General features: G+C 45.0%; 2 protein-coding genes across 7 annotated transcripts in view; one reads left to right on the top strand and one right to left on the bottom strand.

Annotated features, from left to right (window-relative positions):
* Positions 1-7,375, bottom strand: part of abcc9 (ATP-binding cassette, sub-family C (CFTR/MRP), member 9) — a 45,931-nt gene extending 38,556 nt beyond the window's left edge. For 5 of the 6 annotated variants that reach the window (XR_015106140.1, XR_015106141.1, XM_086146536.1 and 2 more), the window contains exons 1-4: positions 7,183-7,269; positions 5,400-5,568; positions 874-1,015; positions 667-782 (exon numbers count right to left, since the gene is read on the bottom strand). Coding sequence is in view for 4 of the 6 variants with exons in the window: in XM_086146536.1 (XP_086002662.1) it covers positions 667-782; positions 874-1,015; positions 5,400-5,538 (397 nt within the window). In the remaining 2 variants the exon portion in view is untranslated. Of the gene's footprint in view, positions 1-666; positions 783-873; positions 1,016-5,399; positions 5,569-7,182; positions 7,270-7,346 lie in introns of those variants that run through there. The other variant, XM_086146537.1, reaches the window with a different exon arrangement.
* Positions 7,376-12,806: 5,431 nt separating this feature from the next.
* kif17 (kinesin family member 17) lies at positions 12,807-23,818 on the top strand. The gene is made up of 13 exons (XM_086147382.1): positions 12,807-13,037; positions 17,683-17,829; positions 17,921-18,022; positions 18,974-19,163; positions 19,683-20,155; positions 20,475-20,627; positions 20,665-20,817; positions 21,110-21,177; positions 21,420-21,648; positions 22,408-22,666; positions 22,909-22,967; positions 23,046-23,172; positions 23,298-23,818. Exons 1-13 carry the CDS (start codon positions 12,807-12,809, stop codon positions 23,468-23,470), a joined length of 2,364 nt encoding a protein of 787 aa, XP_086003508.1. The 3' UTR covers positions 23,471-23,818.
* Positions 23,819-26,585: the final 2,767 nt, after the last annotated feature.

The raw sequence follows: 26,585 nt of genomic DNA, 5'->3' as shown, positions 1-26,585 counted from the left end.
CATTTGTCAACTCATGGGTCCATGAAAGCGATTTACAAGCGACTTTTGCTCAGTTAACAGCTTTTTTTTTTAAATTACTGTGATTAATTATCGCTGCTGACTACTTCTAGACTCGTACCTTCTTGCGTGAGTCCGTTTGTTCTGACCCGCCCCCTTCTGGAAGTTGCGCTTCCCTGGATCCGAGGTACTATTTCATAAAAATGAAAATGGGGGCCCCCAAATCTGACACTAACGGTTTTCTTTGTACGTAAACACTTCGGGAAGAAGAGTCACTTCCCCTCTTCAATGATTGGTCGACCAAAAAAATCATCATCTTCTTTATGTGTACAAAGGATCTCAAGGGTTGTGGAAGCTGGAGCTGATCCAAGCTGAGATTGAGAAGGGGGCGTCAATCACAGGGTAACACAAAGAGATATCCAAACATTCTCTCCCTTATTCACAATTTAGAGTCTTCAATAAATCCGCTGAGTCTTTTAGGGAGGAAGACGGACAGCCTGGCTAAGAACCCAGAAAGAACTTGAAGCGTCTACAAAGATAGAACCCGGGACCTTATTGCTGTGAGGTTCCCATCGCTCAACCGCCGCCCCAAAAAACATCATGCGAAGTGTTCTCAACACTGAACCGACCCTGCTGACAACTTTGTTTTTTTTTTGTATTCAAGCTCACCCAGCAGCAGTTTGGGAAAGTTGGACGTCTCTATATTGTGGTAATAAACCACCGATGTTGTGGCGGCGATGAAGCCGATGAAGGCCGGCAAGAAGAGGTGGAGGTGGCTGGTCGTCCTGCAAGGAGATAGAGGCGAGAGGGACTATCAGCGGCATGTCCTCCTCACGGAGCGGGTGGAACGTCCTCCTCGGACACCGACTGCCTCACTTGTTGGAGACGATGCCCTCGGCGAACTCGCAGACGTGCACGAAGAGCAGGGAGAAGGTGAGGATCCATCTCAGGTTGTGCCCGGGGAAGTGAAGCCACGTGTTGTGATGGATTTGAACCTTGGAGCTCTGGCTGCCCCAACCTGAGGGACACAAACACACACACACACACACACACACACACACACACACACACACATGTCATCACTGAAAACATTGCGTGAAAATCAGTGTTAGCTGACTGAGACCAGACATTATATTACCCTCACTTACCTTCCGACACAGCCAGGAAACACAATTTGCTGTTAACCAATTACCTGCACATACACGGGAGTGTTTTTCAACATAAGACATGACAGCAGAATTCTTTATTGGACTTCCAACAATTAAATGTTCACTGTGCCCGATGAAAAAGCACCTGTCGGTTTCTGTCAACATTATTGGCCCATTGACAGTTAGAAGCTGTAATTCAGAGCCAAGATGGCGTTCGTCATCCAGTCGATAAACCGCAGCATTCCTAGAGCGACACGCTGGGATTGTGTTTGACGGATGACGCAAGATTTTCGGTTCTTTTAAATCTAGGAAACATTTAGCAGAGACACAAAGAAAACCCTGATCGAGGAGCTTCTAGTCATCTCGGCATGCAGGTTTGAGTTTCTTGTCGTTCCCTCATCCCTTTCCTTTACTGTCCTTACAGCATAAAATAAAGCTTTTGGTTTTATTTCTTATTGCACGCGTGAGCTCAGAAACAAAGTCAGAAAATCAGCAGCGCCCTACCATGGTGAGGGGAACGCAATTTGTTTCATGATGGAATTTTTCCACTGTTTTAATACAATTCTATTTAAATTAAAAAAAAAAAAAAAAAGATCCTGATGGAATTAAGTCCTTGATAACCAGGATCCATCCCGAAAACCCGCCGCAGCTCCGGTTGAACCCTCGCGGTTGGCAACAATGTGAACTGCAAGACTGGACGTTGTCTTTATTCGCTTTATTTCTGCTTACAACTAAAAGGAATGAGGCCGTTTCACAGGCTCGGGGGACAAATACCATACAAACCACAACCAGGAAGCCTCAATTAGTGAGTCCTCTGGGAGGACAGAGGGGGCTTCTGGTCAGAGCCATTCCCATAAACTACTACCACACACACATAACACACATACACACAAGGATTGGGATGTTATTAAATTGACTTGCAGTCAACTCCTGTGAAATTTTTTAACCTTTGCTTAGAAAACCATAAATCTATTTTTCACCTCAATGTTGACTGACTATCCATCGCCCCTGAACGAGAAGGCGAGTGTGTGAACAGATTGCGTCCCTCCCACCGGGAGACAATCTGCTCCACACGCACGCATACACACACACGCACACGCGCACACACACACACACACACACACACACACACACACACACACAGGCAACACAGCTGAAGTGAGAATCAATAACACTGACTTTAATAGAAACCCCCTCCTTCAATCTTCCTGCATCCAAAATAAAATTAACAATATGAAAACTAAATAATATTTAAACAATGGCTTTCAGTATTTCAATTTTTTTTCAGACTCGAGTAATTACAAAAATAAATAAATACTTGATGATAAGTCACTGAGTCAGACTTTTTTGGTTCATATATTTGTAGTTTTGCACATGGAACTCCTTGGTTCAAACAGTTTAATCAAACTCACTCCACACTAGTTTTTGAAATTAAATTACATGTCCGCCTTTTATTTTCTTGAACAGATTTGCCGATTCCGGCAGCAAATCACTCCCTGTCGAATCCAAAACCGATCCTGTCATCAAAGCTGCTTTATTTGAGTGTGTGTGTTGGTAAAAGTTAGCACATCTGCTCTGGATTACGGCACTGATCTTCCTCATCCCCTCCTAATGTGGCAGAAGCCGCTCGGCTCTCCCAGCAGGTGTGAAGGAACCGTTCCCAGACGGTTTCGACCCGTGATGTAATTCTGACGCATGAAAGACACACAAATGCATGGAATACACACCGTGACTCCACGTGTGCCGATGGACACCAGGTCATGCTCATTAGCATGACCTTTTGTCAGATTATAATCCTGCATCTGCTCCAAATCCTCCCACAGCCTTTACTTAAGAATCATTCTTTGAGAAAATCCACTGGTGTTATTGGAAATCATCAATTCACCGAGGCTATACTTACATTTTTCTAAATAAGCTTGTCTTTGGCATGGCTGTTCCTATGTCGTTCACGTGAAGGGATTCAAATTCGGCAAAGTAAACAGGTCTTCAGTTCTGACAACAGAATGCAACGTCCGGAGCTTTGTTATTTTCGTTGTGAGAACGAAACCTGGCCGAGACTTCTGACCGCTGTCCTGGCGCTCAGCGAACAATCCTGAGGAGTTGCGGAGGCTGTGACGCCTGTTTACAAGTCACAACCTTGAGGTTGATCAGTTTTTACGCATCTCTGATCGGAAATATGGATAAGGAGACTGAAAGTGGAGGTGGAGAAATATCCAGAAGCCTACGACTCCTGACCAATGGTTGTATAAGACACGCTTCCTGTCCAGCTGCAGCTCTGGAGCTCGGCGCTTTGGGTCTGAATAACTTCAGAATCCTGTTAACACAACTGATGGTGGAATGTAACCAAAGGCAGATGGGAGAGTGAAACTTTTGAGGCTTCCAAGATAAAGATGTTGACACAAAGAAAAGAGGTTAATAGTTCTTCCTGCGGGCGCCATGGACATGCTATGGTAACAACGGGCCGGCCCGTCCCTTCGTTATCGTGTGTGACGCTAAGCGGTATCCAAGCAACCAGCCCGAGATTCGGACGGCCACTCACATGCCAGCTGATTGCCACCTGGCTGACGGGCCAATCACAGGCTTCGTTTGGAACGGGCGCAGTCGCCCCCTGCTGGACGTTAAAAAACACTCCTTTTCCTGCTGATTCTACTGACAGCTCTTCAATCTGGTTGCAAAACCTTTTATTGAGTACAGATTTGATCCCCCTCTGATATTCACGCTTCTCATCTTCTCAGTACTTCATCCTCATTCATTACGCCTCTCTGTTGTCATGGAGACAGAGTAACAATGAGCCTCACAAGTAACGCGCTTTTTCACTGACACTGACTGACGGCGCTAATGGATTACATCCGAGACAATATGTACGCACATCAGACACAGGGGTCAAACTGTCTGCTCCCATAATCTTTGCTGGATTATTTCAAATCCTGACATCTGACATTCAGCAGGGAAGGCGAAGCTCTCACTGATCTCTGACACAGACTGGGTCCCTTATTGCTTCTTCAGAGCCACGGGGAACTTCTACTTGTTCCTCATGTGAACTCATCTTTTGCTCCTCGACTTTACCCCTGGACAAACTGCATGATCCATCAGGTTAGAAACCCTTATGCGGCAAACATCTAGGAAAACCCCACATCAGTACGCTGACAACCAGAAGTCCCTGACCCCCAAGGTTTGATTCGACTACCGCCCAGTACAGGAAACCCCGGTGGCTTCTGGTGGGGTGGGTTCAAAACACGAGGAGGCCGATAACTGCTGAAGAGCAAGCAGAAAAGGCGGTTACTGGAATCGCTGGTCACTTTTTGTTTACCAAGTGGACCCAAACACGGGCATTTTTGATTTTCAAAACAACACCATAAATTCAGTCTCCCATGTGAAGAAACGTGGTAGCAATCAATATTCCCTCTAATTTTTCATACGTCTGAGCATTCAGAAAACCTCCCTGAGCACACTGAGGACCACTGTGAGCAACATTAGATGTGCACACTGTGGCCACACATCAGTATCACACCTGGGATCATTGAAAGTTTCATGGCTTATTAAAATAATCAAGTTACTGCTCTAGCTTCGCTGCATGTTTTGCAGACCGGACCTTTCTCACTCAAAAAAAGAAATAAATCTCACCCAGTTTCACCGCTTGTTCTTCTATTTGCACATACTCTGACAGCCGTTCCAACTTAAAAGAACCGCATTTCTTTTTTACTTCAGTTTGGTGAGCGGACGCATCACATGGGCGCTCTTTTCGCCATGATAAGGGGTTAGCATTAGCGTCACTTAACTCCGCCACACCGTTATTATTGTTATATAGCGTGCATGGGCAGAGCACGTGCGCAAGTATTGTCAATGCCGTGATTGGCTGCGTAGTGTAATTCCATCGTATCATATGATTGGCTGGACACCTGTCACTCACTGACTTACACGGCAAAATGATACAGAAAAAAATGTTACATATCTAATTCATTTGCAATGCGCTCACTGCGCTGGATAGGTTTTCTTGTGCGCCAAGTGTGCGTGCAGTGCACAATTGCGCAGCTTAGAGGGAACATTGGTTGCAATGAACCTTCCCGTTTCCTGTTATTCAGATTGGTTGCTCATTGATAGATTGCGTCATTCATTGATTGCCGTAATGCGTGTTCCTTCACCCCGATTGGCTGATTAACCATCCCAATAGAAACCTTCAATCGTCTGACTGGTCCTGAGAAATCATTTTACACTCATAGCTATCTGATAATATCAAAAACCATCACCACGTACCAATGAAGAGGATTGGGAAGGTGATGAAGAGCAGGAAGACGTGTGGGACCAGGTTGAGGGCGTCCACGAAGCAGCCGTTGTTCAGCACGCCGTTATCCACGCTGTAGGCAGAGATGTTGCCGCAAAATGACAAGGCCATGCCTGCGTCCGGCCCGCTCTGCAGGCCCGCCTGAAAAACACCACACACAACCGAGCGGTAACACGCATCTCCACCGTTGTCCTCGAACCCCTCAGTGGTCAGATGAGGTCACATTCTCCCTGCGTCACAAACTCAAGTGCACACACACACGCGGCAAGTTAACAGGGCTATTTCAGGGGCCGTAACCAACCGTGTGACCACTAACTTGTTGTTAATCTCAGTTAAAAGTATGTTTTTGACACTTTGAAGTGTTTATTAATCTCTCAAGGTCATTTGGGGTTTTTAAAAAGACAAACCTGAAACTTATCTGTTCTGAAAAATGCATGATCAGGTAAAAACAAATCTAAGGGAAAGTCGAATTTTTAAATCCATGACGTTTTTACAAATGGGTGAAAAATCAGTGACGTTTGCTCCACTTTACAGGGTGTATAACTTGGACATCTCCAGCACTGAAATAAAGAGGATATCCAGTCACACTGTCCTATATTGCAGGGTACATATGCAGTTCGCCCCGTCGTGGGACAGGTGGAGAATTACATTTAGCAGCTTGTCTACCTCGAACATGAGGATGACAAAGTAAATAATGTGCATGATGCTATATTCATCCATTCATTATCTATACCCCTTATCCTGACAGGGGTGCTGGAACCTGTCTCAGCTGTCATTGGGCAAGAGGACGGTTCACCCTGGACAGGTCGCAAGTCAATAACAGGGCCAAATGTAAGACATTTACTCTCTCATTCACACATCTGGATAATATAAAGTCTCTGGGAAGAAGAACCCGGAAGAAACCTGGAGGAAACCCAGAATTCAAAACAAACACCTTCTCACTGTGTGGTAGAAGTGCCAGGGCAAAAGGCATGGACTTGAATTCTCCTTTGCCAGATATTCACAGAAAAAAAAAAGACAACAAAATCAGGCGCTCCTTACATTGTGATGGAATTCTAACGGCTGCAAGGAAGCCATGGGGTATTTGTGAGGACGAGCGTCAACTTGTACACTTAAGACTGCTTTGGTAAATGATCCCTTGCTTCAGGAAGGGATCTTCTGGCTTATCAAATGTTCAAAATATCTGCTTTAGGTGGTCGATGGAGCAGGCGGAGGAGGAATCTAACGGAAGACGCCTGAGACAATACCAAGGTGCTTCTCGGCCTTCCAGTACAAACACTGGAATCATGAAGCCAGTAGGTGGCGGCCATATTTGTTTGGGGACCTGAAGCTACACTTTTGGGATTAGCACCTATGATGACACGGCCATTTAGATTATATTGAATATCAATGAACAATGAATGAACGAATAACAATTAGTAATAAAAAACGAATTTTGTGTATTCAGCTGGGCTTTAATTCAGTGCAGAGTGATAAAAGTGTATTTAATGTTGGAAAAACTGTGGTTGGGTCAATAAAATTGCGCTTAATTGAGACGCATTTCACCCTATTTAACAAAGTGCACGCAAACATTTATTAACAGACAATAATTAAAATAAAATAAATAAATTATATTGATAAAAATAACACCTGCGTTAAACAATATTTGTGAAATAAATGTATCTTTAAAGCAGACATAATGAGAGAGATAGCGTCTTTGCTAAGGGACAGGTTGACTAAATCAAGCTAGCTCAATGACACATCCCAGTTTCTTACCTTTTGAGTTTCAAATAATCCTTATTGGCGCACTTTCATCTCGGACCACCTGGGTTTCAGAAAGAAAAATTGTACAAATAAAAATGAAGGAGAATGCGTCAAAAAAAACACAAACAGGACAGAGAACCGTGGAGAGGAAAAAAGTTGATTATTTTTAGCCGCACAAGAACATCAGCTGCTCCGCATACTGACGCCTGGCCCCGTCGCCGTGTCAAGCTACACACAAAAATGACGGTTTCCGGTGAGCTCTTTCAAAATAAAAGTCAGGAGGGTTTCGCGGCGCAAAGTCGAAACAATGATAATATATCACAAATCCAAAACTACGACTAACCACTGGGAGATACAGATCGTGCGGGGCGAAATAATAACAATTTAGGTCCCTAAAAATATGAGTGTATTTGAAAACAAGCGTTTTCCCTCAAGACCATGAGTCTAAATATCAAACATAATTAGCACTTTTGTGCCCCACTGACCCGAGAATTTAGGAAAAATTTGGAGTACTTTTCCAAATCTGATCGCAAATTGTTATTTTTCTTTCTGATTTGTAATTTAACAATTATTTCTCACATGATCACTTCAGCATTTTCGCACGCTCGTTTTATTTTTAAATAATACGGTATGAAACTTCCGGCAAGAGTGGCCGCCTTGACGCTCGCCACTCCGATCAGATTTCCAACCGCGCCGGTGCAGGTTTATTTCTAAAGACTTTCTTAGGCATGTCAACTATACACAGTCCAACTACTTCAAATCCCTTCACATTCTTTTAGTTTTTCGGACATTTACAATCACATCTCCCTCTGTGAAAACGACGAATGCTATTTTAAAAACCTCAAACTTTTACACCCCTGAAGGCAAAGATGTCTGTGTGCATCTTCTCAAAAGTACATTGACCGAGAAACATCCTTGGCGTGGGAACTTATCATATTGGTGGTATTTTGGTGCCTGCTCTGTGATTTTGAGCAGGAAAAGTGAAAGTGAGATTGTGAAAGCGAGAGTACGGACAGGACTCACTGAGGCGAACACGACCCCCCACCCCACCGCCACGCATCATTCGTGGGAGATGCTTTCACTGAATGCGTTGGTCTGTGACGGGAACGGCCTTGATGATGACGTCACGCCATCCTTGCGCATCGCCGTGGGACACCGCCGGACTCCGTTCGGAAAACGAGCCGTTTCCGATCGACGTCAGGTGGATGTGGGTGAACGTCACGCTAACACGTGGTTCGACTTGCCGTGACAGGACACGCGTCCTCGCCGTTTAGTTCGGGGAGCAATTGAAAGGATATAAATAGATTTACACTTCGGAATAGCTTCACTTCTTAAAGCGTCCCGCCCGTAACTCCTGCAGAGCCCTGTAGCGGAGAGCCGTCCACACGGAGGAGGGGGGGTGTCACTTTCCGCGAATACTGTCGTAATGTGAGCCCTTTCTCGGGTTGTGGTAACGCCGGAAGCAGCGGGGGAGGTTGGGGAGTCCACTGGTACACGACACTCGTGACGTGGAACAACCCGGTCTGACGGGAAAACCGGATTATTGTAATTCCGACGATTCGACAATGGAGTCTGGTACGACGCGGGTCTTTCCCCAGAGACGACGACGCGTGTCTTCGCGGGGATGCTGTGGGTTTCACACACACTCAGTCTCTCTCTCTCTTACACGCACACACCCAAACACACACACACATGGGGGAGAAACGGGAAACTCACCCCCACCCCCCGCTCTTCGGCGCAGGTTTTGCGTCCGTCCCCGGTGCTTGGAGGCTGGAGTGGCGGGGGAAGCAGCTCACCTCCGACGGGGGAAGCAGTGGGAGGGGGGTTGGGGAGCAGGATGGCGCCGCGGACACGCACGCTCCGCCGCTGCGGTGCGCCCCGCACAATGCGGGCTGAAGATGGGAGGAATGTAGGTCAGATTAAATGCACGTCGGATTTTTTTTTTCTTTGCTTGTGTGTCCGCCGCACTGATGCTTTTAGCTGAAGGGGAATTAAAACAAATGGAGCCATAAACGAAATATAATCCTGTGATATTAATAAACGGGTCGAATTAAGAAAAACCTCTTAATTATTCTATCAAGATTAATTTGAGAGGGGATCTGGTTAAAATTAATTTTTCCCTGAAATGATTGAAATAGCTTGCACTACATCTCCTGACAACTCGGGGCGCTGTTGAGTTGCCACATGGCTTTCTTAAGTACTCTAAACGTACGCGCAGATATTATTAAAAAAAAAACAACCTTACAACATACAATAATGAATGAGTAAATCTTATTTATAATAAAAAAAAAAAATTCTCAAAAATCCCTATTAAAGTTTTCACAATCTTGGAGCACCCTAAACAAAACAAAACATTAGTTTATGTTGAGAAAATTTCACAAAATCCATGCAACCGCCAACATGCTTGTGAGAAATCGCCTGAAAATATCAGCTTACACAGTTCCATAAAAACTATTGGTTATTCAAATAAAAATGAAACAGGGATAATAACACAAAAATAGCAAATAAATAGTTGAAAAGAAAATTGAAAGAGATTGTTTGAAAATACAAGAAGACACTTGTTCATGATTTTAAAACTATAGAGATGATGGATGATGGATCAGATGGAATTCAGAAAAGCAATTCGTAAAAAAATAAAACTAAAAATCGAAATATTAGAATGGACATGGATTTCTTGGTTTTTAAATATGGCTTGGATACATTTGTGGGGTCGAACCACTTCCTGTAATCGTGGAGGAGGGGGGGCCACACCTCAAATCTGGGATTGTGACCCCAAGGGTTGAAGAACCCCTGGATTGAGACGATGATGATGATGATGACGATGATGATGATGTCAAACAGCTGCCGGAATTGAATACATCAGAGCCTGGAGGAGCCATGTCCTATTAGATCATATCCCTGTAAACAAGCAAGAATCACACGTCCGTCTGTGTGTGTGTGTGTGTGTGTGTGTGTGTGTGTGTTGTCACCGAGGCCAGAGTGAGGAGATTCCCATCCAGTGTGTTTCCCAAGAAACTGTGAAGGGAAGAAGTTGACCTCTGACCCTGACACACACACACAACCGCAGGGTCTCACATGGACTCCCACTCCTTTGCTGATCAACACACACACACACAAACTCGAGGAAAGCTGATGAACTCTCTGTTTTGACGTCGATGTCACAGAAGGAGGCAGCAGGAAGACCCTCAGGGAGACAGAGGGACCACGGAGGGATGATGGAGGGGGGAGATAGTGGGTGATGAAGGAGGCGACGTGGGCCGTGAGGGGGGGTGATGGAGCGATGATGAGGAGGCATTACGAGGGATGGTTGGGGGAGGAACTGTTTGTTTCTATAAAGAAATTATAAAAAAAAACGACATGAGGGGACAGGAACGTGCAGGATGTATCATCCCTACACACACGTACACACACAACTAAGGTCACCGGTTTATCTGATGTGAGTTGTTAAGATTTATACATTACATATGTTTGGGGTCAAAAGTGTGTGTGCGTGTGTGTGTGCAGCGTGAGAAAACTACAGCCGGGAGGAAAGCCGGACCGCCACGTTGCCCCCGGACAGGAAGCAGTGACCGTCCCTCCTCCCCCCCGTCCTCCCGAAGATGTTTTTAATCACCACAAATATTAGTTCTGACAACAGATCTGGAGGGTCGGCACATCGATCGACCACACACTCTCTTCCCGCGAGTCAGCAATTACCAGCACGAGTCTGAAAAAGATTCAATAAAAACAAATCATCTTTATAAAAAAAGGACTCAATAAACATGGCAGTTTTTACTTTGTTGAAAAAGTGATTTTAAATCTTTAGAAATCAGTGACAAATTCCCTAATAAAGTAAAGATTTATATACAAGTCTGACGGAATCCAAAAACAGTCCTTTATAATCAGAACAAAATGTTAATGGTTTTAAATTTTTTTTAGATGTGAATAAATAATGTATTCATTTATATATTTAAAAACACAAAAATCTGCCTACGAACACCCAGAAAGCACTGACTAATGAACAGGTAATCGAAGAAAATCCTCAAAAATGAATAAATATAAAATAAATAACCCGCCCTTTGCTGCTGTCAATGGAAGCGGCTCTCTTGTGACCAGGAAGAGCAAGGCGGTCTCTGCTGCCCCCTGCCGGACAGGACCTGGACAACCAGGAGAGAGTGTACAAATGTCTAACTTGCCTGTTATTTTGTTAATCCAAATATCCTATCTGAGGATGTGAAGTTAGCTGGTGAGAGAGGAAAGGGTTGGATGGAGGCAGAGGATCCGCTGCTGTCCATGAAAGGAACAGCCCTAAAGGATAATTAGGATTTACAACCACAATTTTGAATGATGTCTTATGAAAGCGGGGGGGGGGAGCCGCAGGGAATCGTCAATCTTTGTAGTTACTGCTAACAGCTAAGACAATTAATATTTCATTATATTTCTTATTCTTCCTCTTTTCTACCATTATCTATTACTGTTATGATTTTTTTTTTTACTTGAAACTCTGGCACAACAATTTCCTTCGGGATTAATAAAGTTGTTCTCATCTCATCTCATCTCATCTCATCTCATCTCATCTCAAATATTGCTGGAAACAAAACAACCAAAATTATGTTTTTTTTTATAATTTAAAAAAAGTTTAAAAAAAAAAACAATTGGTTTTACAGACATTGAAAATATACTACTTTGAAAGAGGCGCTGCTGCTGATCCGGCCGCGGCCTGCTCACTTTCTGTTGAAAGCATGTAAACCGCCAGGCTACATGCTAGCATGCTCACCACTTCTCACCACTCACCACTCACCACTCACCACTTCTCCCAATTTTACGTTCTTTGTAAACGAATTTAAATTATACAAAAAATCCCTAAAACTTATGGAATGATCAAAAATCCAAAAAAAAAAAAAAAAAAAATACAGTTTGATGTTTGAGATTCCTTGTGAACCACCAAGTTAAATACATATTATATTCCCCTTGCAATTTTTGTATGTTTTTTTTTTTTGTGTGTTTACCTATTTATTTATCAATCTGTTTTCCTTTATTTTCTTTTTCTTCGAGCATTAAACATTCCTCACAAACCTTTAATACTGTTAACTTGTACAATTAAGTGATTATACAGACCGACTGTCCTCATGTCCTTTGCTTCCTCATCCCCGATTCATTGACATTCAATTCTACCTTGGCATGTTTGTTTGTACATATGTATATCTGTTTATACTATTTATGTTCAATAAGCCGCAGGGAATCTTCAAATCTTTGTACTTAACACCTTAAAACACTTGATAGCCTTGACCTTGACACTTTCTATTTTATTGTATTTCTTATTCTCCCTCCTTCCTACTATTATCTATTATTGTTATTATTGTTATGTTTTTACTTGAAACTCTGGCACAATTTCCTTCGGGATACATAAAGTTGTTCTCATCTCATCTCAGCTCAAAAAAAAAAAAATAAATAAATAAATTTAAATGACCTCACCACAATGGCCGCCGGGACGGACCGCCGTGTGAGGTTGCTAGGCAACGCCCCAACGCCGTGCCGGGGGGGGGGGGGCGGAGGAGCGCCTCTCCTCCTCGCCTCTTCCGTTCTCTCTGACTGCTCGGCCGGCTTTCAACCGTCGGGGTTTGCGGTTAGAATTGTCCGGAACCGCGCACGGCGGGATGGGCTCGGAGTCGGTGAAGGTGGTGGTCCGGTGCAGGCCCCTCAGCGACCGGGAGAAGGCGCTGGGTTCGAGGACGGTGCTGTCCATGGACCCGACCCGGGGTCAGTGCTTCATACAGAGGCCCGCGGCGGCCGACGAGCCGCCCAAGCAGTTCACCTTCGACGGGACCTACTTTGTGCGCGACTGCACCGAGCGGATGTACAACGAGAGCGCCTACTCTCTGGTGGAGGTGCGCTTCGGACTCCCGTGACGCTCCGCGCCCTGTGGTTTGGATTAACGAACAGTAAAATTATTGTTATAATAATATTAATATTAATACCAATGATAACTACAACAACAATTCATCCATCCATCTTCTGCGCCTTATCCTGCACTCAGGGTCACAGGGGATGCTGGAGCCTAATAATAATAACAAAACTAATAATAACATTATCATTAATAATAATAATAATAAAAATAATAATAACAATCCATTTACCTTCTGCTGCCTATCCTGCATGCAGGGTCACGGGGGATGCGAGAGCCTAATAATAATAATAATAAAACTAATAATAACATTATCATTAATAATAATAATAATGATAATAATAGCAATCCATTTATCTTCCGCTGTTTATACTGCATGCAGGGTCACGGGGGATGCTGGAGCCTACTACTACTGCTACTTCTTCTTCTTCTTCTTCTTCTTTCGGCTTTTCCCGTTAGGGGTCGCCACAGCGAGTCAACTTTCTCCATCTAACCCTATTCTCTGTATCTTCCTCTCTCACACCAGCTACTTTCATATCCTCTCTCACTACGTCCATAAATCTTCTCTTTGGTCTTCCTCGAGACCTCTTGCCTGGCAGCTCCAATTCCAGCATCCGTCTACCAATATATTCACTATCTCTTCTCTGTACATGACCGAACCATCTCAGTCTGGCTTCTCTGACCTTCTCTCCAAAACATCGAACATGTGCCGTCCCTCTGATAGATTCATTCCTGATCCTATCCATCCTGGTCACTCCCAAAGAGAACCTCAACATCTTCATCTCTGCAACCTCTAGTTCTGCCTGCTGTCTTTTGGTCATTGTAACAGTTTCTAGTCCATACATCATCGCTGGTCTCACCACTGTCTTGTACACCTTTCCTTTTATTCTGGCCGATAGTCTTCTATCACATAGTACCCCTGACACTTTTCTCCACCCATTCCAACCTGCTTGGACCCGTCTCTTCACCTCTTTTCCGCACTCTCCGTTGCTCTGGACTGTTGACCCTAAGTACCTGAAATCCTCCAGCTTCTTGATCTCCATTCCCTGTAGCCTCACCGCTCCACCCGAGTTCCTCTCATTCACACACATATATTCTGTCTTGCTGCGACTAACTTTCATTCCTCTCCTTTCCAGAGCATACCTCCACCTCTCTAGATTTTCCTCTACCTGTTGTCTGCTCTCACTACAGATCACAATGTCATCCGCAAACATCATGGTCCATGGGGATTCCTGTCTAACCTCATCTGTCAGCCTATCCATCACCATTGCAAACAAGAAGGGGCTCAGTGCTGATCCCTGATGGAGTCCCACCTCCACCTTGAACTTCTCTGTTACCCCTACAGCACACCGTACCAGTGTCTCACAGCTAGCATACATGTCCTGCACCAGTCCAACATACTTCTCTGCCACTCCAGACTTCCTCATACAATACCAGAGCTCCTCTCTTGGCACCCTGTCATATGCTTTTTCTAGGTCTACAAAAACGCAGTGCAACTCCCTCTGGCCTTCTCTGTACTTTTCTATTAGCATTCTCAACGCAAATACTGCATCTGTAGTACTCTTCCTAGGCATGAAGCCATACTGCTGTTCACAAATGCTGACTTCTGCTCTCAGTCTAGTTTCCACTACTCTTTCCCATAACTTCATTGTATGGCTCATCAACTTTATCCCTCTGTAGTTGCCACAATTCTGCACATCCCCTTTATTCTTAAAAATAGGCACCATCACACTTTGTCTCCATTCTTCAGGCATCTTCTCACTCTCTAAGATCCTGTTGAATAATCTAGTCAGAAAATCTACCGCTGCCTCTCCTAGACACTTCCACACCTCCACAGGTATATCATCAGGACCAACTGCTTTTCCACTCTTCATCCTCTTCAATGCCTTCCTCACTTCACTTTTACTAATTTTTGCTACTTTGTGGTCTACAATAGTCACCTCTTCTACCCTTGCCTCTCTTTCATTTTCCACATTCATCAGTTCTTCAAAGTACTCTTTCCATCTTCCCATCACTCTTCTAGCATCTGTCAATACATTTCCCTCTCTGTCCTTTATCACCCGGACCTGTTGTACATCCTTTGCATCTTTATCTCTCTGTTTCGCCAACCTGTATAGATCATTCTCACCCTCCTTACTATCCAACCGAGCATACAAGTCATCATAAGCCCTTTGTTTTGCCTTTGCTACCTCTATCTTTACCTTTCGCCGCACCTCCCTGAACTCCTGTCTGTTCTCTTCAGTCCTCTCAGTATCCCACTTCTTCTTCGCTAACCGCTTTCTCTGTATACACTCCTGCACTTCCTCATTCCACCACCAAGTCTCCTTATCTACTTTCCTTCCAGATGACACACCAAGTACTCTTTTACCTGTCTCCCTGATAACACTAGCTGTAGTTGTCCAATCATCTGGAAGCTCACCCTGACCACCCAGACCCTTTCTCAACTCCTCCCTGAAAACCATGCAACACTCCTCCCTTTTCAGCTTCCACCATTTTGTCCTCTGCTCTGCCTTTGTCCTCTTCATCTTCCTTGTCACCAGAGTCATCCTACAAACCACCATCCTATGCTGTCTGGCTACACTCTCACCTACAACTACTTTGCAGTCACTAATCTCTTTCAGGTTACCTCGTCTATACAAGATGTAGTCTACCTGCGTGCTCCTACCTCCGCTCTTATAAGTTACCCTATGTTCCTGTTTTTTCTGGAAAAAGGTGTTCACTACAGCCATTTCCATCCTTTTTGCAAAATCTACCACCATCTGTCCCTCTGCATTCCTATCCTGGATACCAAATCTGCCCATCACTTCTTCATCCCCTCTATTGCCTTCACCGACATGTCCATTGAAGTCTGCACCAATGACCACTCTCTCATTTCTGGGAATATTCTGCATCACTTCATCTAACTCATTCCAGAACTTCTCCTTCTCTTCAGATTCACATCCCACCTGCGGGGCATAGCCACTAACAACATTGAGCATCACACCTTCGATTTCCAGTTTCAGACTCATAAGTCTATCTGACATTCTTTTCACCTCTAGGACGTTCCTAACAAACTCCTCCTTCAAGATAACTCCTACTCCATTTCTCTTCTTGTCAGTACCATAATAGTACAACTTAAAGCCTGCTCCTAAGCTTCTAGCCTTACTACCTTTCCACCTGGTCTCCTGGACACACAGTATATCCACCTTCCTTCTCTGCATCATGTCGACCAGCTCTCTACCTTTTCCTGTCATAGTCCCAACATTCAAAGTCCCTACTCTCAGTCCCAGACTCTTTCCCTTCCTCCTCTCTCTCTGCTTCCGAACACGCACTCCACCTCTTCTTCTTGTTCTTGTTCTTCGACCCACAGTAGCCCAATTTCCATTAGTACCCTGTAGGTCATCAGTACCAATGGCGGTCGTTGTTAACCCGGTCCGCGACCGATCCGGTATGGTATAGTTTTGGTTGTCTCGCATATTTGGTTTTGGCAAAAGTTTTACGCCGGATGCCCTTCCTGACGCAACCCTCTGCATTTATCCGGGCTTGGGACCGGCACAGGGAGACACTGCTCCGTGCCCCCCCAAGGCAGGCTTGGAGAGGCACGGGCCAGTGCCGCCCTGAGGCTGCATTCCTACTACTACTGCTACTAATAATAATAATTATTAGAATAATAGTTGCAATTGTTATCATTATTATGGTGAAACCTACTTCATTTAGTTTTTAGCCTTAAATTTTTGGTCAGCAAATTGACTGTTTGACAAAAATTGAAAAAATTGACAAAAAAAAAAAAAAAGAAAAAGAAATGAGATACAATCAAAATAGCCAAGAATGTGCATAAACAAAAATTCAAATCAAACCAAAACGCTCAGATGTAATCTACAGATAAGCATGAATCGCCTGAATAATACAAGAAGAAAAAGGATCAAATCACCCATAGTCTAACATAGAAAAATAGAGTTGTACAAGCTGAAAAAGAAACGCAGATAATAATTCTCCAGAACAAAATTGAGAAAGTAAGTAAGAAAACAAAATGATGGTAATGTTAAAAAAAAATTCCCTCAAACTAAGGAAGTAGCACCTAAAACTCGTCTTTAAATTACCGTGGAAAGTCTACCTGAAGAGACGGGGAGAGGGGGACACACAACATGTCTTGGTTGATCCTTAGTCTCTTGCTGGTCTTCGAGGTCTCCATTAGGATCTTGTAGCAAATGACTGCAGCCTCATGATTAAGTCAGGAGGCAGCTGTCAATCATCCGGGGGTCAACTGACTGCTGTGGATGTCCGGGTCGCGCTGAATCTTCACCGGGCGATTGTCTGAATTTTTTCTGAGTTCAGGAATCCATTGTGAGAATCTTTACTGAATGCTAAATATGTCAATACACGCCTAGTCTATTTATTCCTACTTTTCGATGGATACAATTTTTTACCCGAGTAACAAAATGGTCGACTTGAGTAGCGTTCAATAAATTCACCCACATTTCGAAAGCTGTGGATAATCAGGAATATGCAAAAAAGGCTAAAGACGACCATAAAAGTGCCTAAAATAAACGTGATCACAGAAAATATATGTGCAAAATAAGACATTGTTGAGTTAACGTCTGTTGTTGAGCCTGGCATTGATGCCGTACTGTTGTGTGGCCGGTTGAAAGGGCGTCACCGAGGGATACAACGGCACAATCTTTGCCTACGGACAGACAGGAAGCGGCAAGTCCTTCACCATGCAGGGGGTGTCCGACCCCGCTGCCCAGAGGGGGGTCATTCCTCGAGCCTTTGAGCACATCTTTGAGAGCATCCAGGTACGATCCTGGGTTCTGAAGTCTTCTGACTGAATTCTTCACACACTGAAACGCAACTGTCCTGTGTGTGTGTGTGTTATGATTTCACCAGTGTGCAGAGAACACCAAGTTCCTGGTGAGGGCCTCCTACCTGGAGATTTACAATGAAGAAATCCGAGACCTTTTGGGAAGCGACACCAAACAAAGATTGGAGGTTCGTCTATTGTTTCGACACACAAAGCAGGTCCTTCATAGAAGAGACGCCACGAGACGTCCGAACACTGAGAGAACAGTAGAGGAACACTGACAGAACATGACCGACAGCATTAGATATGCGAAAAAACGAGATATTGGAACATTAATATAACAAAGGGAGCGTGGAAGAGACCAGTGCAACTCAAGCATGTGAAAACTGTGCTGTTAGCTAACGTCGCACTTATTTTGGTGTTTTTACTTGTCTTCCGCGCATTTTTAAAAATGGTACTCTACAAGAAGTATCTGGTAATATGCGTTGCTTATGTCTTCCACCAATCACCCAGCACCTACGTCACGAGTTCCTGTGGAACTGTAAAAAGACCCTGGTTCTTGGAACAGAGGTCTGCAGTCCCTGGTTCTTATGCTGTCCGAATGCACGAAGAAACGGTCTAGTTCCTGAAAAGGTTTGAAGAACTGTAGAAAGTTCCTATGGCGCGAAAGAAGCTTATGTGAGAAAGACAAGTTTGATTGATTTTGGATGATTATTTCCGTGCTCCTCGGTGTTATTCAGATTTCTTCAACAGGAGTCTGTCAATCTACTGATTTCATTTTTACATTTTGCTCAAAACTGATTGAAAATTACAAAATAAATAAATAAATAAATAAATAAATAAATAAATAAATAAAATCAAGTTGCACAAACATTTGTCCAAAAATGTCAGGACCATTTTCTGTGTCTAGACATTCAAATTGTTTTTCATCATTTCATAAACCCCATCCAGGCACATAACAGCAGCGTGTATCAATACACTCCCCTCAGCTAATTGTACACGTTGCCATGGTGACTTAAAATCACAGTAGGGGAGCGTGATCCCCGTCAATGAGGGCTTTCAATAAACAGACTGGTGAATTGGACCGCGTGTGTGTGTGTGTGTGCGTGTGTGTCTGTGTGTGTGCCTGTCCGCTGAAGCTGAAGGAGCACCCGGAGCAGGGGGTGTACGTGCGCGGCCTCTCCATGCACACCGTGCACAGTGTGGACGAGTGCGAGGCCATCATGGAGCGGGGCTGGAGGAGCCGTGCGGTGGGCTACACCCTGATGAACAAAGATTCATCGCGCTCCCACTCCATCTTCACCGTCCACCTGGAGATCTGCAGCACCGGTGACGCGTCCACGTCCTGGCCTTTTACTGTGTGTCCTTTGCTGGTTGTCCTGAAAAAAAAAATCTATGGCAATATTGCTAACAAATTTCTCAAAAACTGTAAAATTGTCTTGAATCTGGGCAGAAAAAAAACTTTCATCATTATTGACACGATTCCCGATCCAAAAATATGCAATTGCAGCCAATTTCAGTCACGCGTAAATTCACAAAAATACAACTGTGCAACCGAAGTGATAGTATATAAAATGACAAAAAAATATTTTCCCCAACAAATCCATAGCTTTAGCTTTACTCGAAATACATGTACATGAAAGTATCTGACATTTTAATATTTTTCAGAAATTTAGTTTGGGGGGGGTGGGGGTGGTATTACTTATTTCTATTATTTTTTTTTGCATTTTAAAGATGTGATTTTTATATAGGAATGAGTGATGGATGTAAACTGCAGTTCAGAATTCTGAAATCCCTTCTTGTAGTTCTGTCGAATGAATGTAATAGTGACTGTCGGCTCCCCCTCAGACCCGGCAGGCCAGGACCACCTGCGCGCGGCCAAACTCAACCTGGTGGATCTGGCGGGAAGCGAGCGTCAGTCCAAAACCGGAGCGACCGGCGAGCGGCTCCGCGAGGCCACCAAGATCAACCTCTCGCTCTCGGCTCTGGGCAACGTCATCTCCGCCCTGGTGGACGGACGCTCGAAGTACATCCCGTATCGGGACTCCAAGCTGACGCGGTTGCTGCAGGACTCCCTGGGGGGAAACACGCGGACCCTGATGATCGCCTGCCTCTCCCCGGCGGAGACGAACTACGAGGAAACCTTATCGACGCTACGCTACGCTAACCGGGCTAAGAGCATCCAGAATAGGCCTCGGATCAACGAGGACCCCAAAGACGCGCTGCTGCGGGAGTACCAGGAGGAGATCAGGAGACTGCGGGCGCTGATCTCGGGCCGGCTAGACGCCGCAGGACACGCGCGTAAGAGGCTTGTCTCCTGGGTTTTGGGGGGGAAGTCAGCAGTTTTCTCAAGACTTTGCAGAATATTTGAAACAGATTTCCGAGTGAGGAATAATTTTTCCTGTGTTGTACGTGCAGCCCTGCTGTCTGCTCAGCCGCCTGACGCTTCCCTTGCTGCTCCTTCAAGGCCGCAGTCCGGCAACACCGGTGCTGAGGAAGAAACTAAAAGGATAGAGAATTTGTTCGACATCTTGGTGCGGGGGGGAGAGGACGGGGGGGGGGGGTCCTGTGGAATCTGCGCTCGCTGTGTTCCAGCTCCGCTGCATCACCTCGTGAGCGCCGGTGTGTTTTTGTGCTCAGGAGTACGAGGCCAGGCTGGCCCGGCTGCAGGCGGAGTACGACGCGGAGCAGGAGTCCAAGGCAAAGCTGCAGGAGGACATCGCCGCCCTGCGCTCCTCCTATGAGCTAAAACTGTCCAGTCTGGAGAAGGACCGGGCCAGCAGGGGGAGCTCCGTCCCAAGGAACGGTAACACCGAATATCCGCCCCGAGGGTAGCGACCCTGAGTTTACCCGGGCTGTTTATCAGGGGATGCAACATTGTTCGGTTTCCCGTTTCCTTTCAGACGTCAAGACTTTCGGCAGTATGGCGTCCCTCACTGAGGAAGAGTCCCGTCTTGCGACCGACAGGAAACCTTCAGACGAGGTGATGCTAATAAACCCTCGGCGGAGACGCCGCCATTACTTTGTTGCCCTTTGACTTTTATGATGTGGCAGATCATAAATTCCGGGGTCTCGGCAAGGACCCATTTCTGCAGGTCATGATAATCTAGCCCCCTTCAGTCCAGCCTGATAGGATCGATATAGGCTTGTTCTGATAAAAGTGTCATTTCAGACCCGTTCATAAAATCGTTAGTGGACCCGATACAGACCCCCGTGGCTCCACCATGAGACCTCTGTCGCTGATGACGTGCTGAACGCCGTTTCCCCTCTGCCAGGGTTCGGACAGAGACCCGGCCGATGTCTGCGCCGCGGGGAGTCTGGACCAGAGGCATGTCCTGGAAAGGTCCGTGCTCCTCAGCTCCTCTTCATGAAACATGATTTGGCTTCTGGCTTTTAATTCGCAAATTTGGTGCTTTGATCGCCTGCGAAACATGCAAAGCGTTTTCAAGTTAGCTCGCTTGAAACGGTTTGGAAACAGAAGGGGGAAATTGTTGGTTCACTAAGATGAAATCAGCAGTGAATGCCCTGCTTCGCTGCAGTTTGATGGGATGTGACGCTGTTCCTCCTCCTCCTCCTCCTCCTCAGGCTGCAGCTGCTGGAGCAGCAGGTGGTCGGAGGCGAACAGGCACGAAACACGGAGCTTCGGCAGAGACGCCGGCAGAGGAAGGACCTCGCCGACCGGAGGAGGCTCCAGCTTCTCGGGGCTTTGTCTGAGAACGGCGAGGAAAGTGAAGACGTGCTGCTCAGCGTCTACAACTCCATCCAGGAGGAGGTGCACGCCAAGAACCAGATGCTGGTCAAAGTTCAGGGAAAGGTGTGAAACAACACAGAATAACAGTAATGTCATATAAAATGTAAACACTGATGGCAGTTTCCATGCAGAGCAGGTCTGGATCACACTCTTTAAACTTATCTACAAAAACCCAACAGGCACCCATGAGTGAGCGCCTGGCGACAGAGGCGAGAACACAGCTGCCTGTATTTGAGCAGAGTAAGCCTATGGCAGGATAACTAGGGGCTAGCTGAACGCTAACTACCAGCTTTCTCTAAAAGAAAGGTTTGAAGCCTATTCTTAAACAAAGAGGAGGTGTCCACCCCTTGGATGGAGATTAGAAAATGGTTCCACACAGGAGGAGTTAGGTTTATATTGTCCTTTTTGGATTATCTTAGTGAGGATATTTTTCTCGATGCAGTTTCACATACAATAATCGGGGTCACCGATCAACACATAATTGTGATTCTCTATCACGGATTTCTTTTATGATATCGAAATTCCCTGCGTCCACTTCCCACAGGTCTTGCTCATTTTCAAGAATTTTTTCACGTATATTTTTAAGCACGTCAAAACTGGAAATATTCAGAGCGTTCATCTACATACGAGCAAAGTAGCTGCTTCAAAAAAAAAAAAAAAAATTAAAAATTTAAATTAAATCTGGCAGAAACCCACTGAAACTCCACAACAAACAGCCTTAAAGAAGTTTTCGATAAAGCTTTCCTCGCTGCAATGGCTGTCACTGACCTCTCTCTTGGCATCCCAAATCTTCATCGGCGATGTCACGGCGTGCGCCCTCAGCTGAAAGCGGCGCGGCTGGAGATCCGCGACCTGCAGGCCGAGTTCGAGGAGGAGCGCGACGACTACCTGGCCACTATCCGTCGCCTGGAGCGGGACGGCCTGCTGCTGCACGGCCTGCTGGAGCGCGCCGTCGGCCTGGTGCGCCGGGACTGCAACTACAGCAGCCTGGACCGCATCAGGAGGGAGGCGGTGTGGGATGAAGACGGCGCCACCTGGAGGCTCCCGGAGGTGGTGGTGCAGAAAACCACACTGCCCTCAGGTAGAGAAGAATCACAGAAATGAATTCAATAATTAAGATCAAATATTTTTGGTTTATTTTTCTGTTTTTTTTTTCTTCTTCTGCCATGTTTATGTTATGCTCCCATTTGAAAGCTGCATTAAACAGGAGAGAAATGTAAAAAAAAATAATAAATGAACGGATAATAACAGGTGTCAGCAAATTGCGTTTTAACACAAAGTGCACAAATGGAACCGACATGCTTCCCCTTCACTCTCAAACAGCGGTGGCACAGAAACCTTCGTCCCACAGATCGACCGCCGACGCCGGAGAGTCGCTGACGGTGCGTTCACGGCGCAACGACCCGGTGCGTGTCCCGCCTTTTGAGCCGGCTTGACGGGGCCGTGGGTTTCTCCGGCAGGTGGAGGTGGAGGAGGACAGGTACAGAGACATGCTGGCCCGCAGTGACAGTGAAAATATCGCAAACTGTTACTTCAAGTCCCGGAGGGCGGGTCTGCTGCTGGGCGCCGAATCCCCCCAAAGCCACGGTGAGCAGGGCGCTCTCGGTCAGCAGTGGCGCTAAGATGCATCCACCAGCGAGTCTCTGCGGAATATATGACATAAACTTAAGTTGTGTTTAAAGAAGTGTTTGTTTTTTTTTCCTCTCCCACAGCCCTCCATCCCCCCAGTCTCACCGCCGGGACGTCCCACCAGACGGGAGCAGCGGTCAGCTCCGACCCGGTGACGCCCCGGCCCTTCCGGCTCGAGGCGCTGGGCTTCCCCGCGGGTTCTGCAAAGGTGAAGCGGAAGAAGAGCAAGTATCTTATCAACAACGAAGGGAACTGAGAGGACGGCCGGAGTCCGGCTCAGGTTTTTGACAGTATTATACATCAATTAGAATCAATGCTTGAAATCTTTGTGGACTGAAATTGTCTACCACAATTTGCTTTCAGTGCAGCATGCTATTATTATACTGTTCTTCGGCACGTGTTCCAGATTCAATCACATTTAAAATGCTCTTTTACCCGTTTCTCTTTTTAGCATTTGCCCTTCTTGCTGGAAATAAATTGCGTGCCTTATTTAATTTATACTCTAAATCCTTTATCTTTTGTTCTATTTATTCGTTTGCCTTTTGGATTTAAATAATTCATGATTATTTCTAGCATAGTCCCTTGGTTTTGCAAAAACATAGAAAACACCAAGAGTGAACTGACAGGAAAATTATAAAGTAAGTTGACGCTTAGGACTTGTGACTTCTTTCTAATCTCAGTCTTATCTGTCGTCACCTGTGACTTGCGGATAATGACATCAGTAATGTGCAGTCTGGGGAGGCGGGCTGTCATTATTACAAGATAACGTAAAATAAATATAAATATTTTTCCACTGATCTGTGTTATAAATGTATTCTCTGGGCCGGGTGGCGTGTGCTCATTTCTGTTTCTCAGCATGTCGCCAATATAATGTTTGTAGAAAGATTTATAATATGATTACATATACCATGACCTTCTACAGCCTGTGGAATGTCGCGTATATAAGCGTGGGATAGAATTTTTCTCACTGAAAATACAATAAATGTCAGGGAAAAGACGCTAGGTGAGGCTTACAGGCATGCATGTGAGCTAGCGGGTGCCTACATCTGCCGTCCTTCTATAGGCAATAAAATTAATAAGGAGGATTTTTACAACAAAGTATCCAAAACTTTTCTACAAGAAGGACAGGCACAAGGTCTTTGTATATAAATAAAGGTAAGACCAGGAATGGTTTTCAGTATTGTTAAAAAAAAAAGAGCAACGACTAAGTAAACATAACAAATTAAAGCATTGTGACTTGAGGTGAATTATTCCTCCTCTTTTTCTCTTCCTCCTGATGAGCAACATGTATTAAAATTAAAAATAAAGATTAAAAAAAAACGACTAAAAGTTCAACTGAGGGTCAAAACAGAAATCCTTTTTTTACAGCACTAGAATGAGTATGAATTATTTAAAACACATGGAGGGTGCATATAGCAAATGTGCTCTATCATTTTGCCACCATAAAAAAAAAGAAACTCTCTTGGCCAAATATGTTGCATATCAATGTAAGTGTGTATGTGTGTGAGATATGAAACATCGCCAGTTGTCAAGATGCATCCCGCCAATTGAATAGCGAATAAGATACTCTTTCGAGTTCTTACAATTGTGAATGTGTCGTTCATGCCTCACCAGCCATGAACGTCACTGAAAGCAAATGAGGGACTTGTGTCTGGACTCAGGATTACTGTATTTTGCGGACCATAAGGCTTTATTTTCATACATAAGCTGCACGATAAAACATACGATTATAAAGCTAAACCGAACTGTAAGTTTAGTGGAACTTTATTAATCTCGTTCATCTGGCTTTGTTGGCTCGGAAACTCTGTTTGGTCTTTTTTACTTGTTGCAATTCGTCTGCTTGCTTCCTCCACCCCCCTACCATTGATTCATTGACGTTGAATTATTTCGCGGCTGCTCTATTCCAATGATCTAGCGCGTGACTGATAGCCTTGAGTTTGAATTCTGCTTCGTAAGCATGTGTCTTAACAGGTGATCCCCATACACACCTATGTAAGGTAATATTATATTGAAGTTAAGTATTTAGTGGTATTACAAAAAGTGGTGGAGGTAAGTATACTACGAACCTTTCTCTGATTGGTTTATCATTGCTAGCCATAGCAACACACCTGAAGTTAGTATGAGGTTGGGACAACGTATTCCAGCAGTACATAATTAGTTATCTAACGTTGTCTGACGTTGCAACCCATTCAACTTTAGTAGAACGCCCCCGTGTCAGGTAGGAAAGGTCCAACAATCAATCAAGCAGAGCGGCTTCATCGCTTCCCAAAGTGGCACTGAAACATTTTGAGATATGTTTGAGTGCAGTGTGCTACATACGATTGGTTGGAGGTCCGTAAACACAACAGGAATTCATACACCGGATTATAAGGCGAAAAGTCGATTCTAATGAAAATGTAAGGATATTAAGTGCGCCTTAAAAAACAAGGTAGACTTCACTCCCAACCCTGACTCGGGCCCTTGCTGTAAAGATACCAAACTGGTCTCAAAAGCCGCTTTCAGACAGATAAGCTACCAGCTGAGATTTTTTTATTTATTTCTCCTTTATTTAACCAGGAAAGTCCCATTGAGATTAAAAACCTCTTTTTCAAGGGAGTCCTGGCCAAGAGGCAGCAAAGGAATACAATTTCATTTAAAATGAAATTAAAATGCCATACAAATCATATAAAACAGTTACAAATCTGTGAAGTCGTCTCAAGTGCTATCAATCTGGACTTAGAGCCGTTCAATGAAACAAGTTCTGTGAGTTTTGCAATTTTAATTCCAGGAAGTAGCCTCCTCCGGGGGACCCTATTGGATTTGCATTCCCAGAGGCAGTAAGGGACCACGGTGGGGTCCTGTGAGAGCGAGCGTCTACATAATGCGCCCTGAGTGCAAAACAAACTGCTGCCGAGAAGACGAGGAGACGGAAAGCAAAGTTGCATCACGGGGATGATAACCATGGACCGTCAAACAGGTTGACGTGCTTTTATTTTCTCCCTGCACTGCCTCGCTGTGTGAAGAACCCCGCCGCTAGCTAACTCCCTACTTCCTTTGGCCCAAAGTGTCAAGAGCTCTTGTCAAAGAGTCAAGAGCTCTTCGTCGACCCGTTTCTGCCCGGTTCTTCCCGAGCGAGGACCACACTGGGTTCTTAAAAATGGCCCTCCGCAGGCCCGAGAGAACTATGTGCTCTACCAATCACCAAGCATCTACGTCATGAGTTCCTGTGGAACCGAAAAAAGCTAAAATGGTTCTAGCAACTGGGTTCCTCTGCTGTCCAAATGCACAAAGGAACGGTCTGGTTCCTGCGAGAAGTTCCCACTCGGGCTAAAGGTGAGGTGGACTCACGTCTGCCCCCTGATGGAGAGAAGCTATCACCTCCGCCGAAGCCC

Source organism: Fistularia commersonii, chromosome 5 (genome assembly GCF_037954325.1).
Source record: "Fistularia commersonii isolate RoL2024-O1a breed Wild chromosome 5, RoL_Fcom_v1.0, whole genome shotgun sequence".
Taxonomy (NCBI): Eukaryota; Metazoa; Chordata; class Actinopteri; order Syngnathiformes; family Fistulariidae; genus Fistularia; species Fistularia commersonii.
The sequence above is the reverse complement of the archived record's forward strand: the minus strand, read 5'-3'. Positions and strand labels throughout refer to the sequence as shown.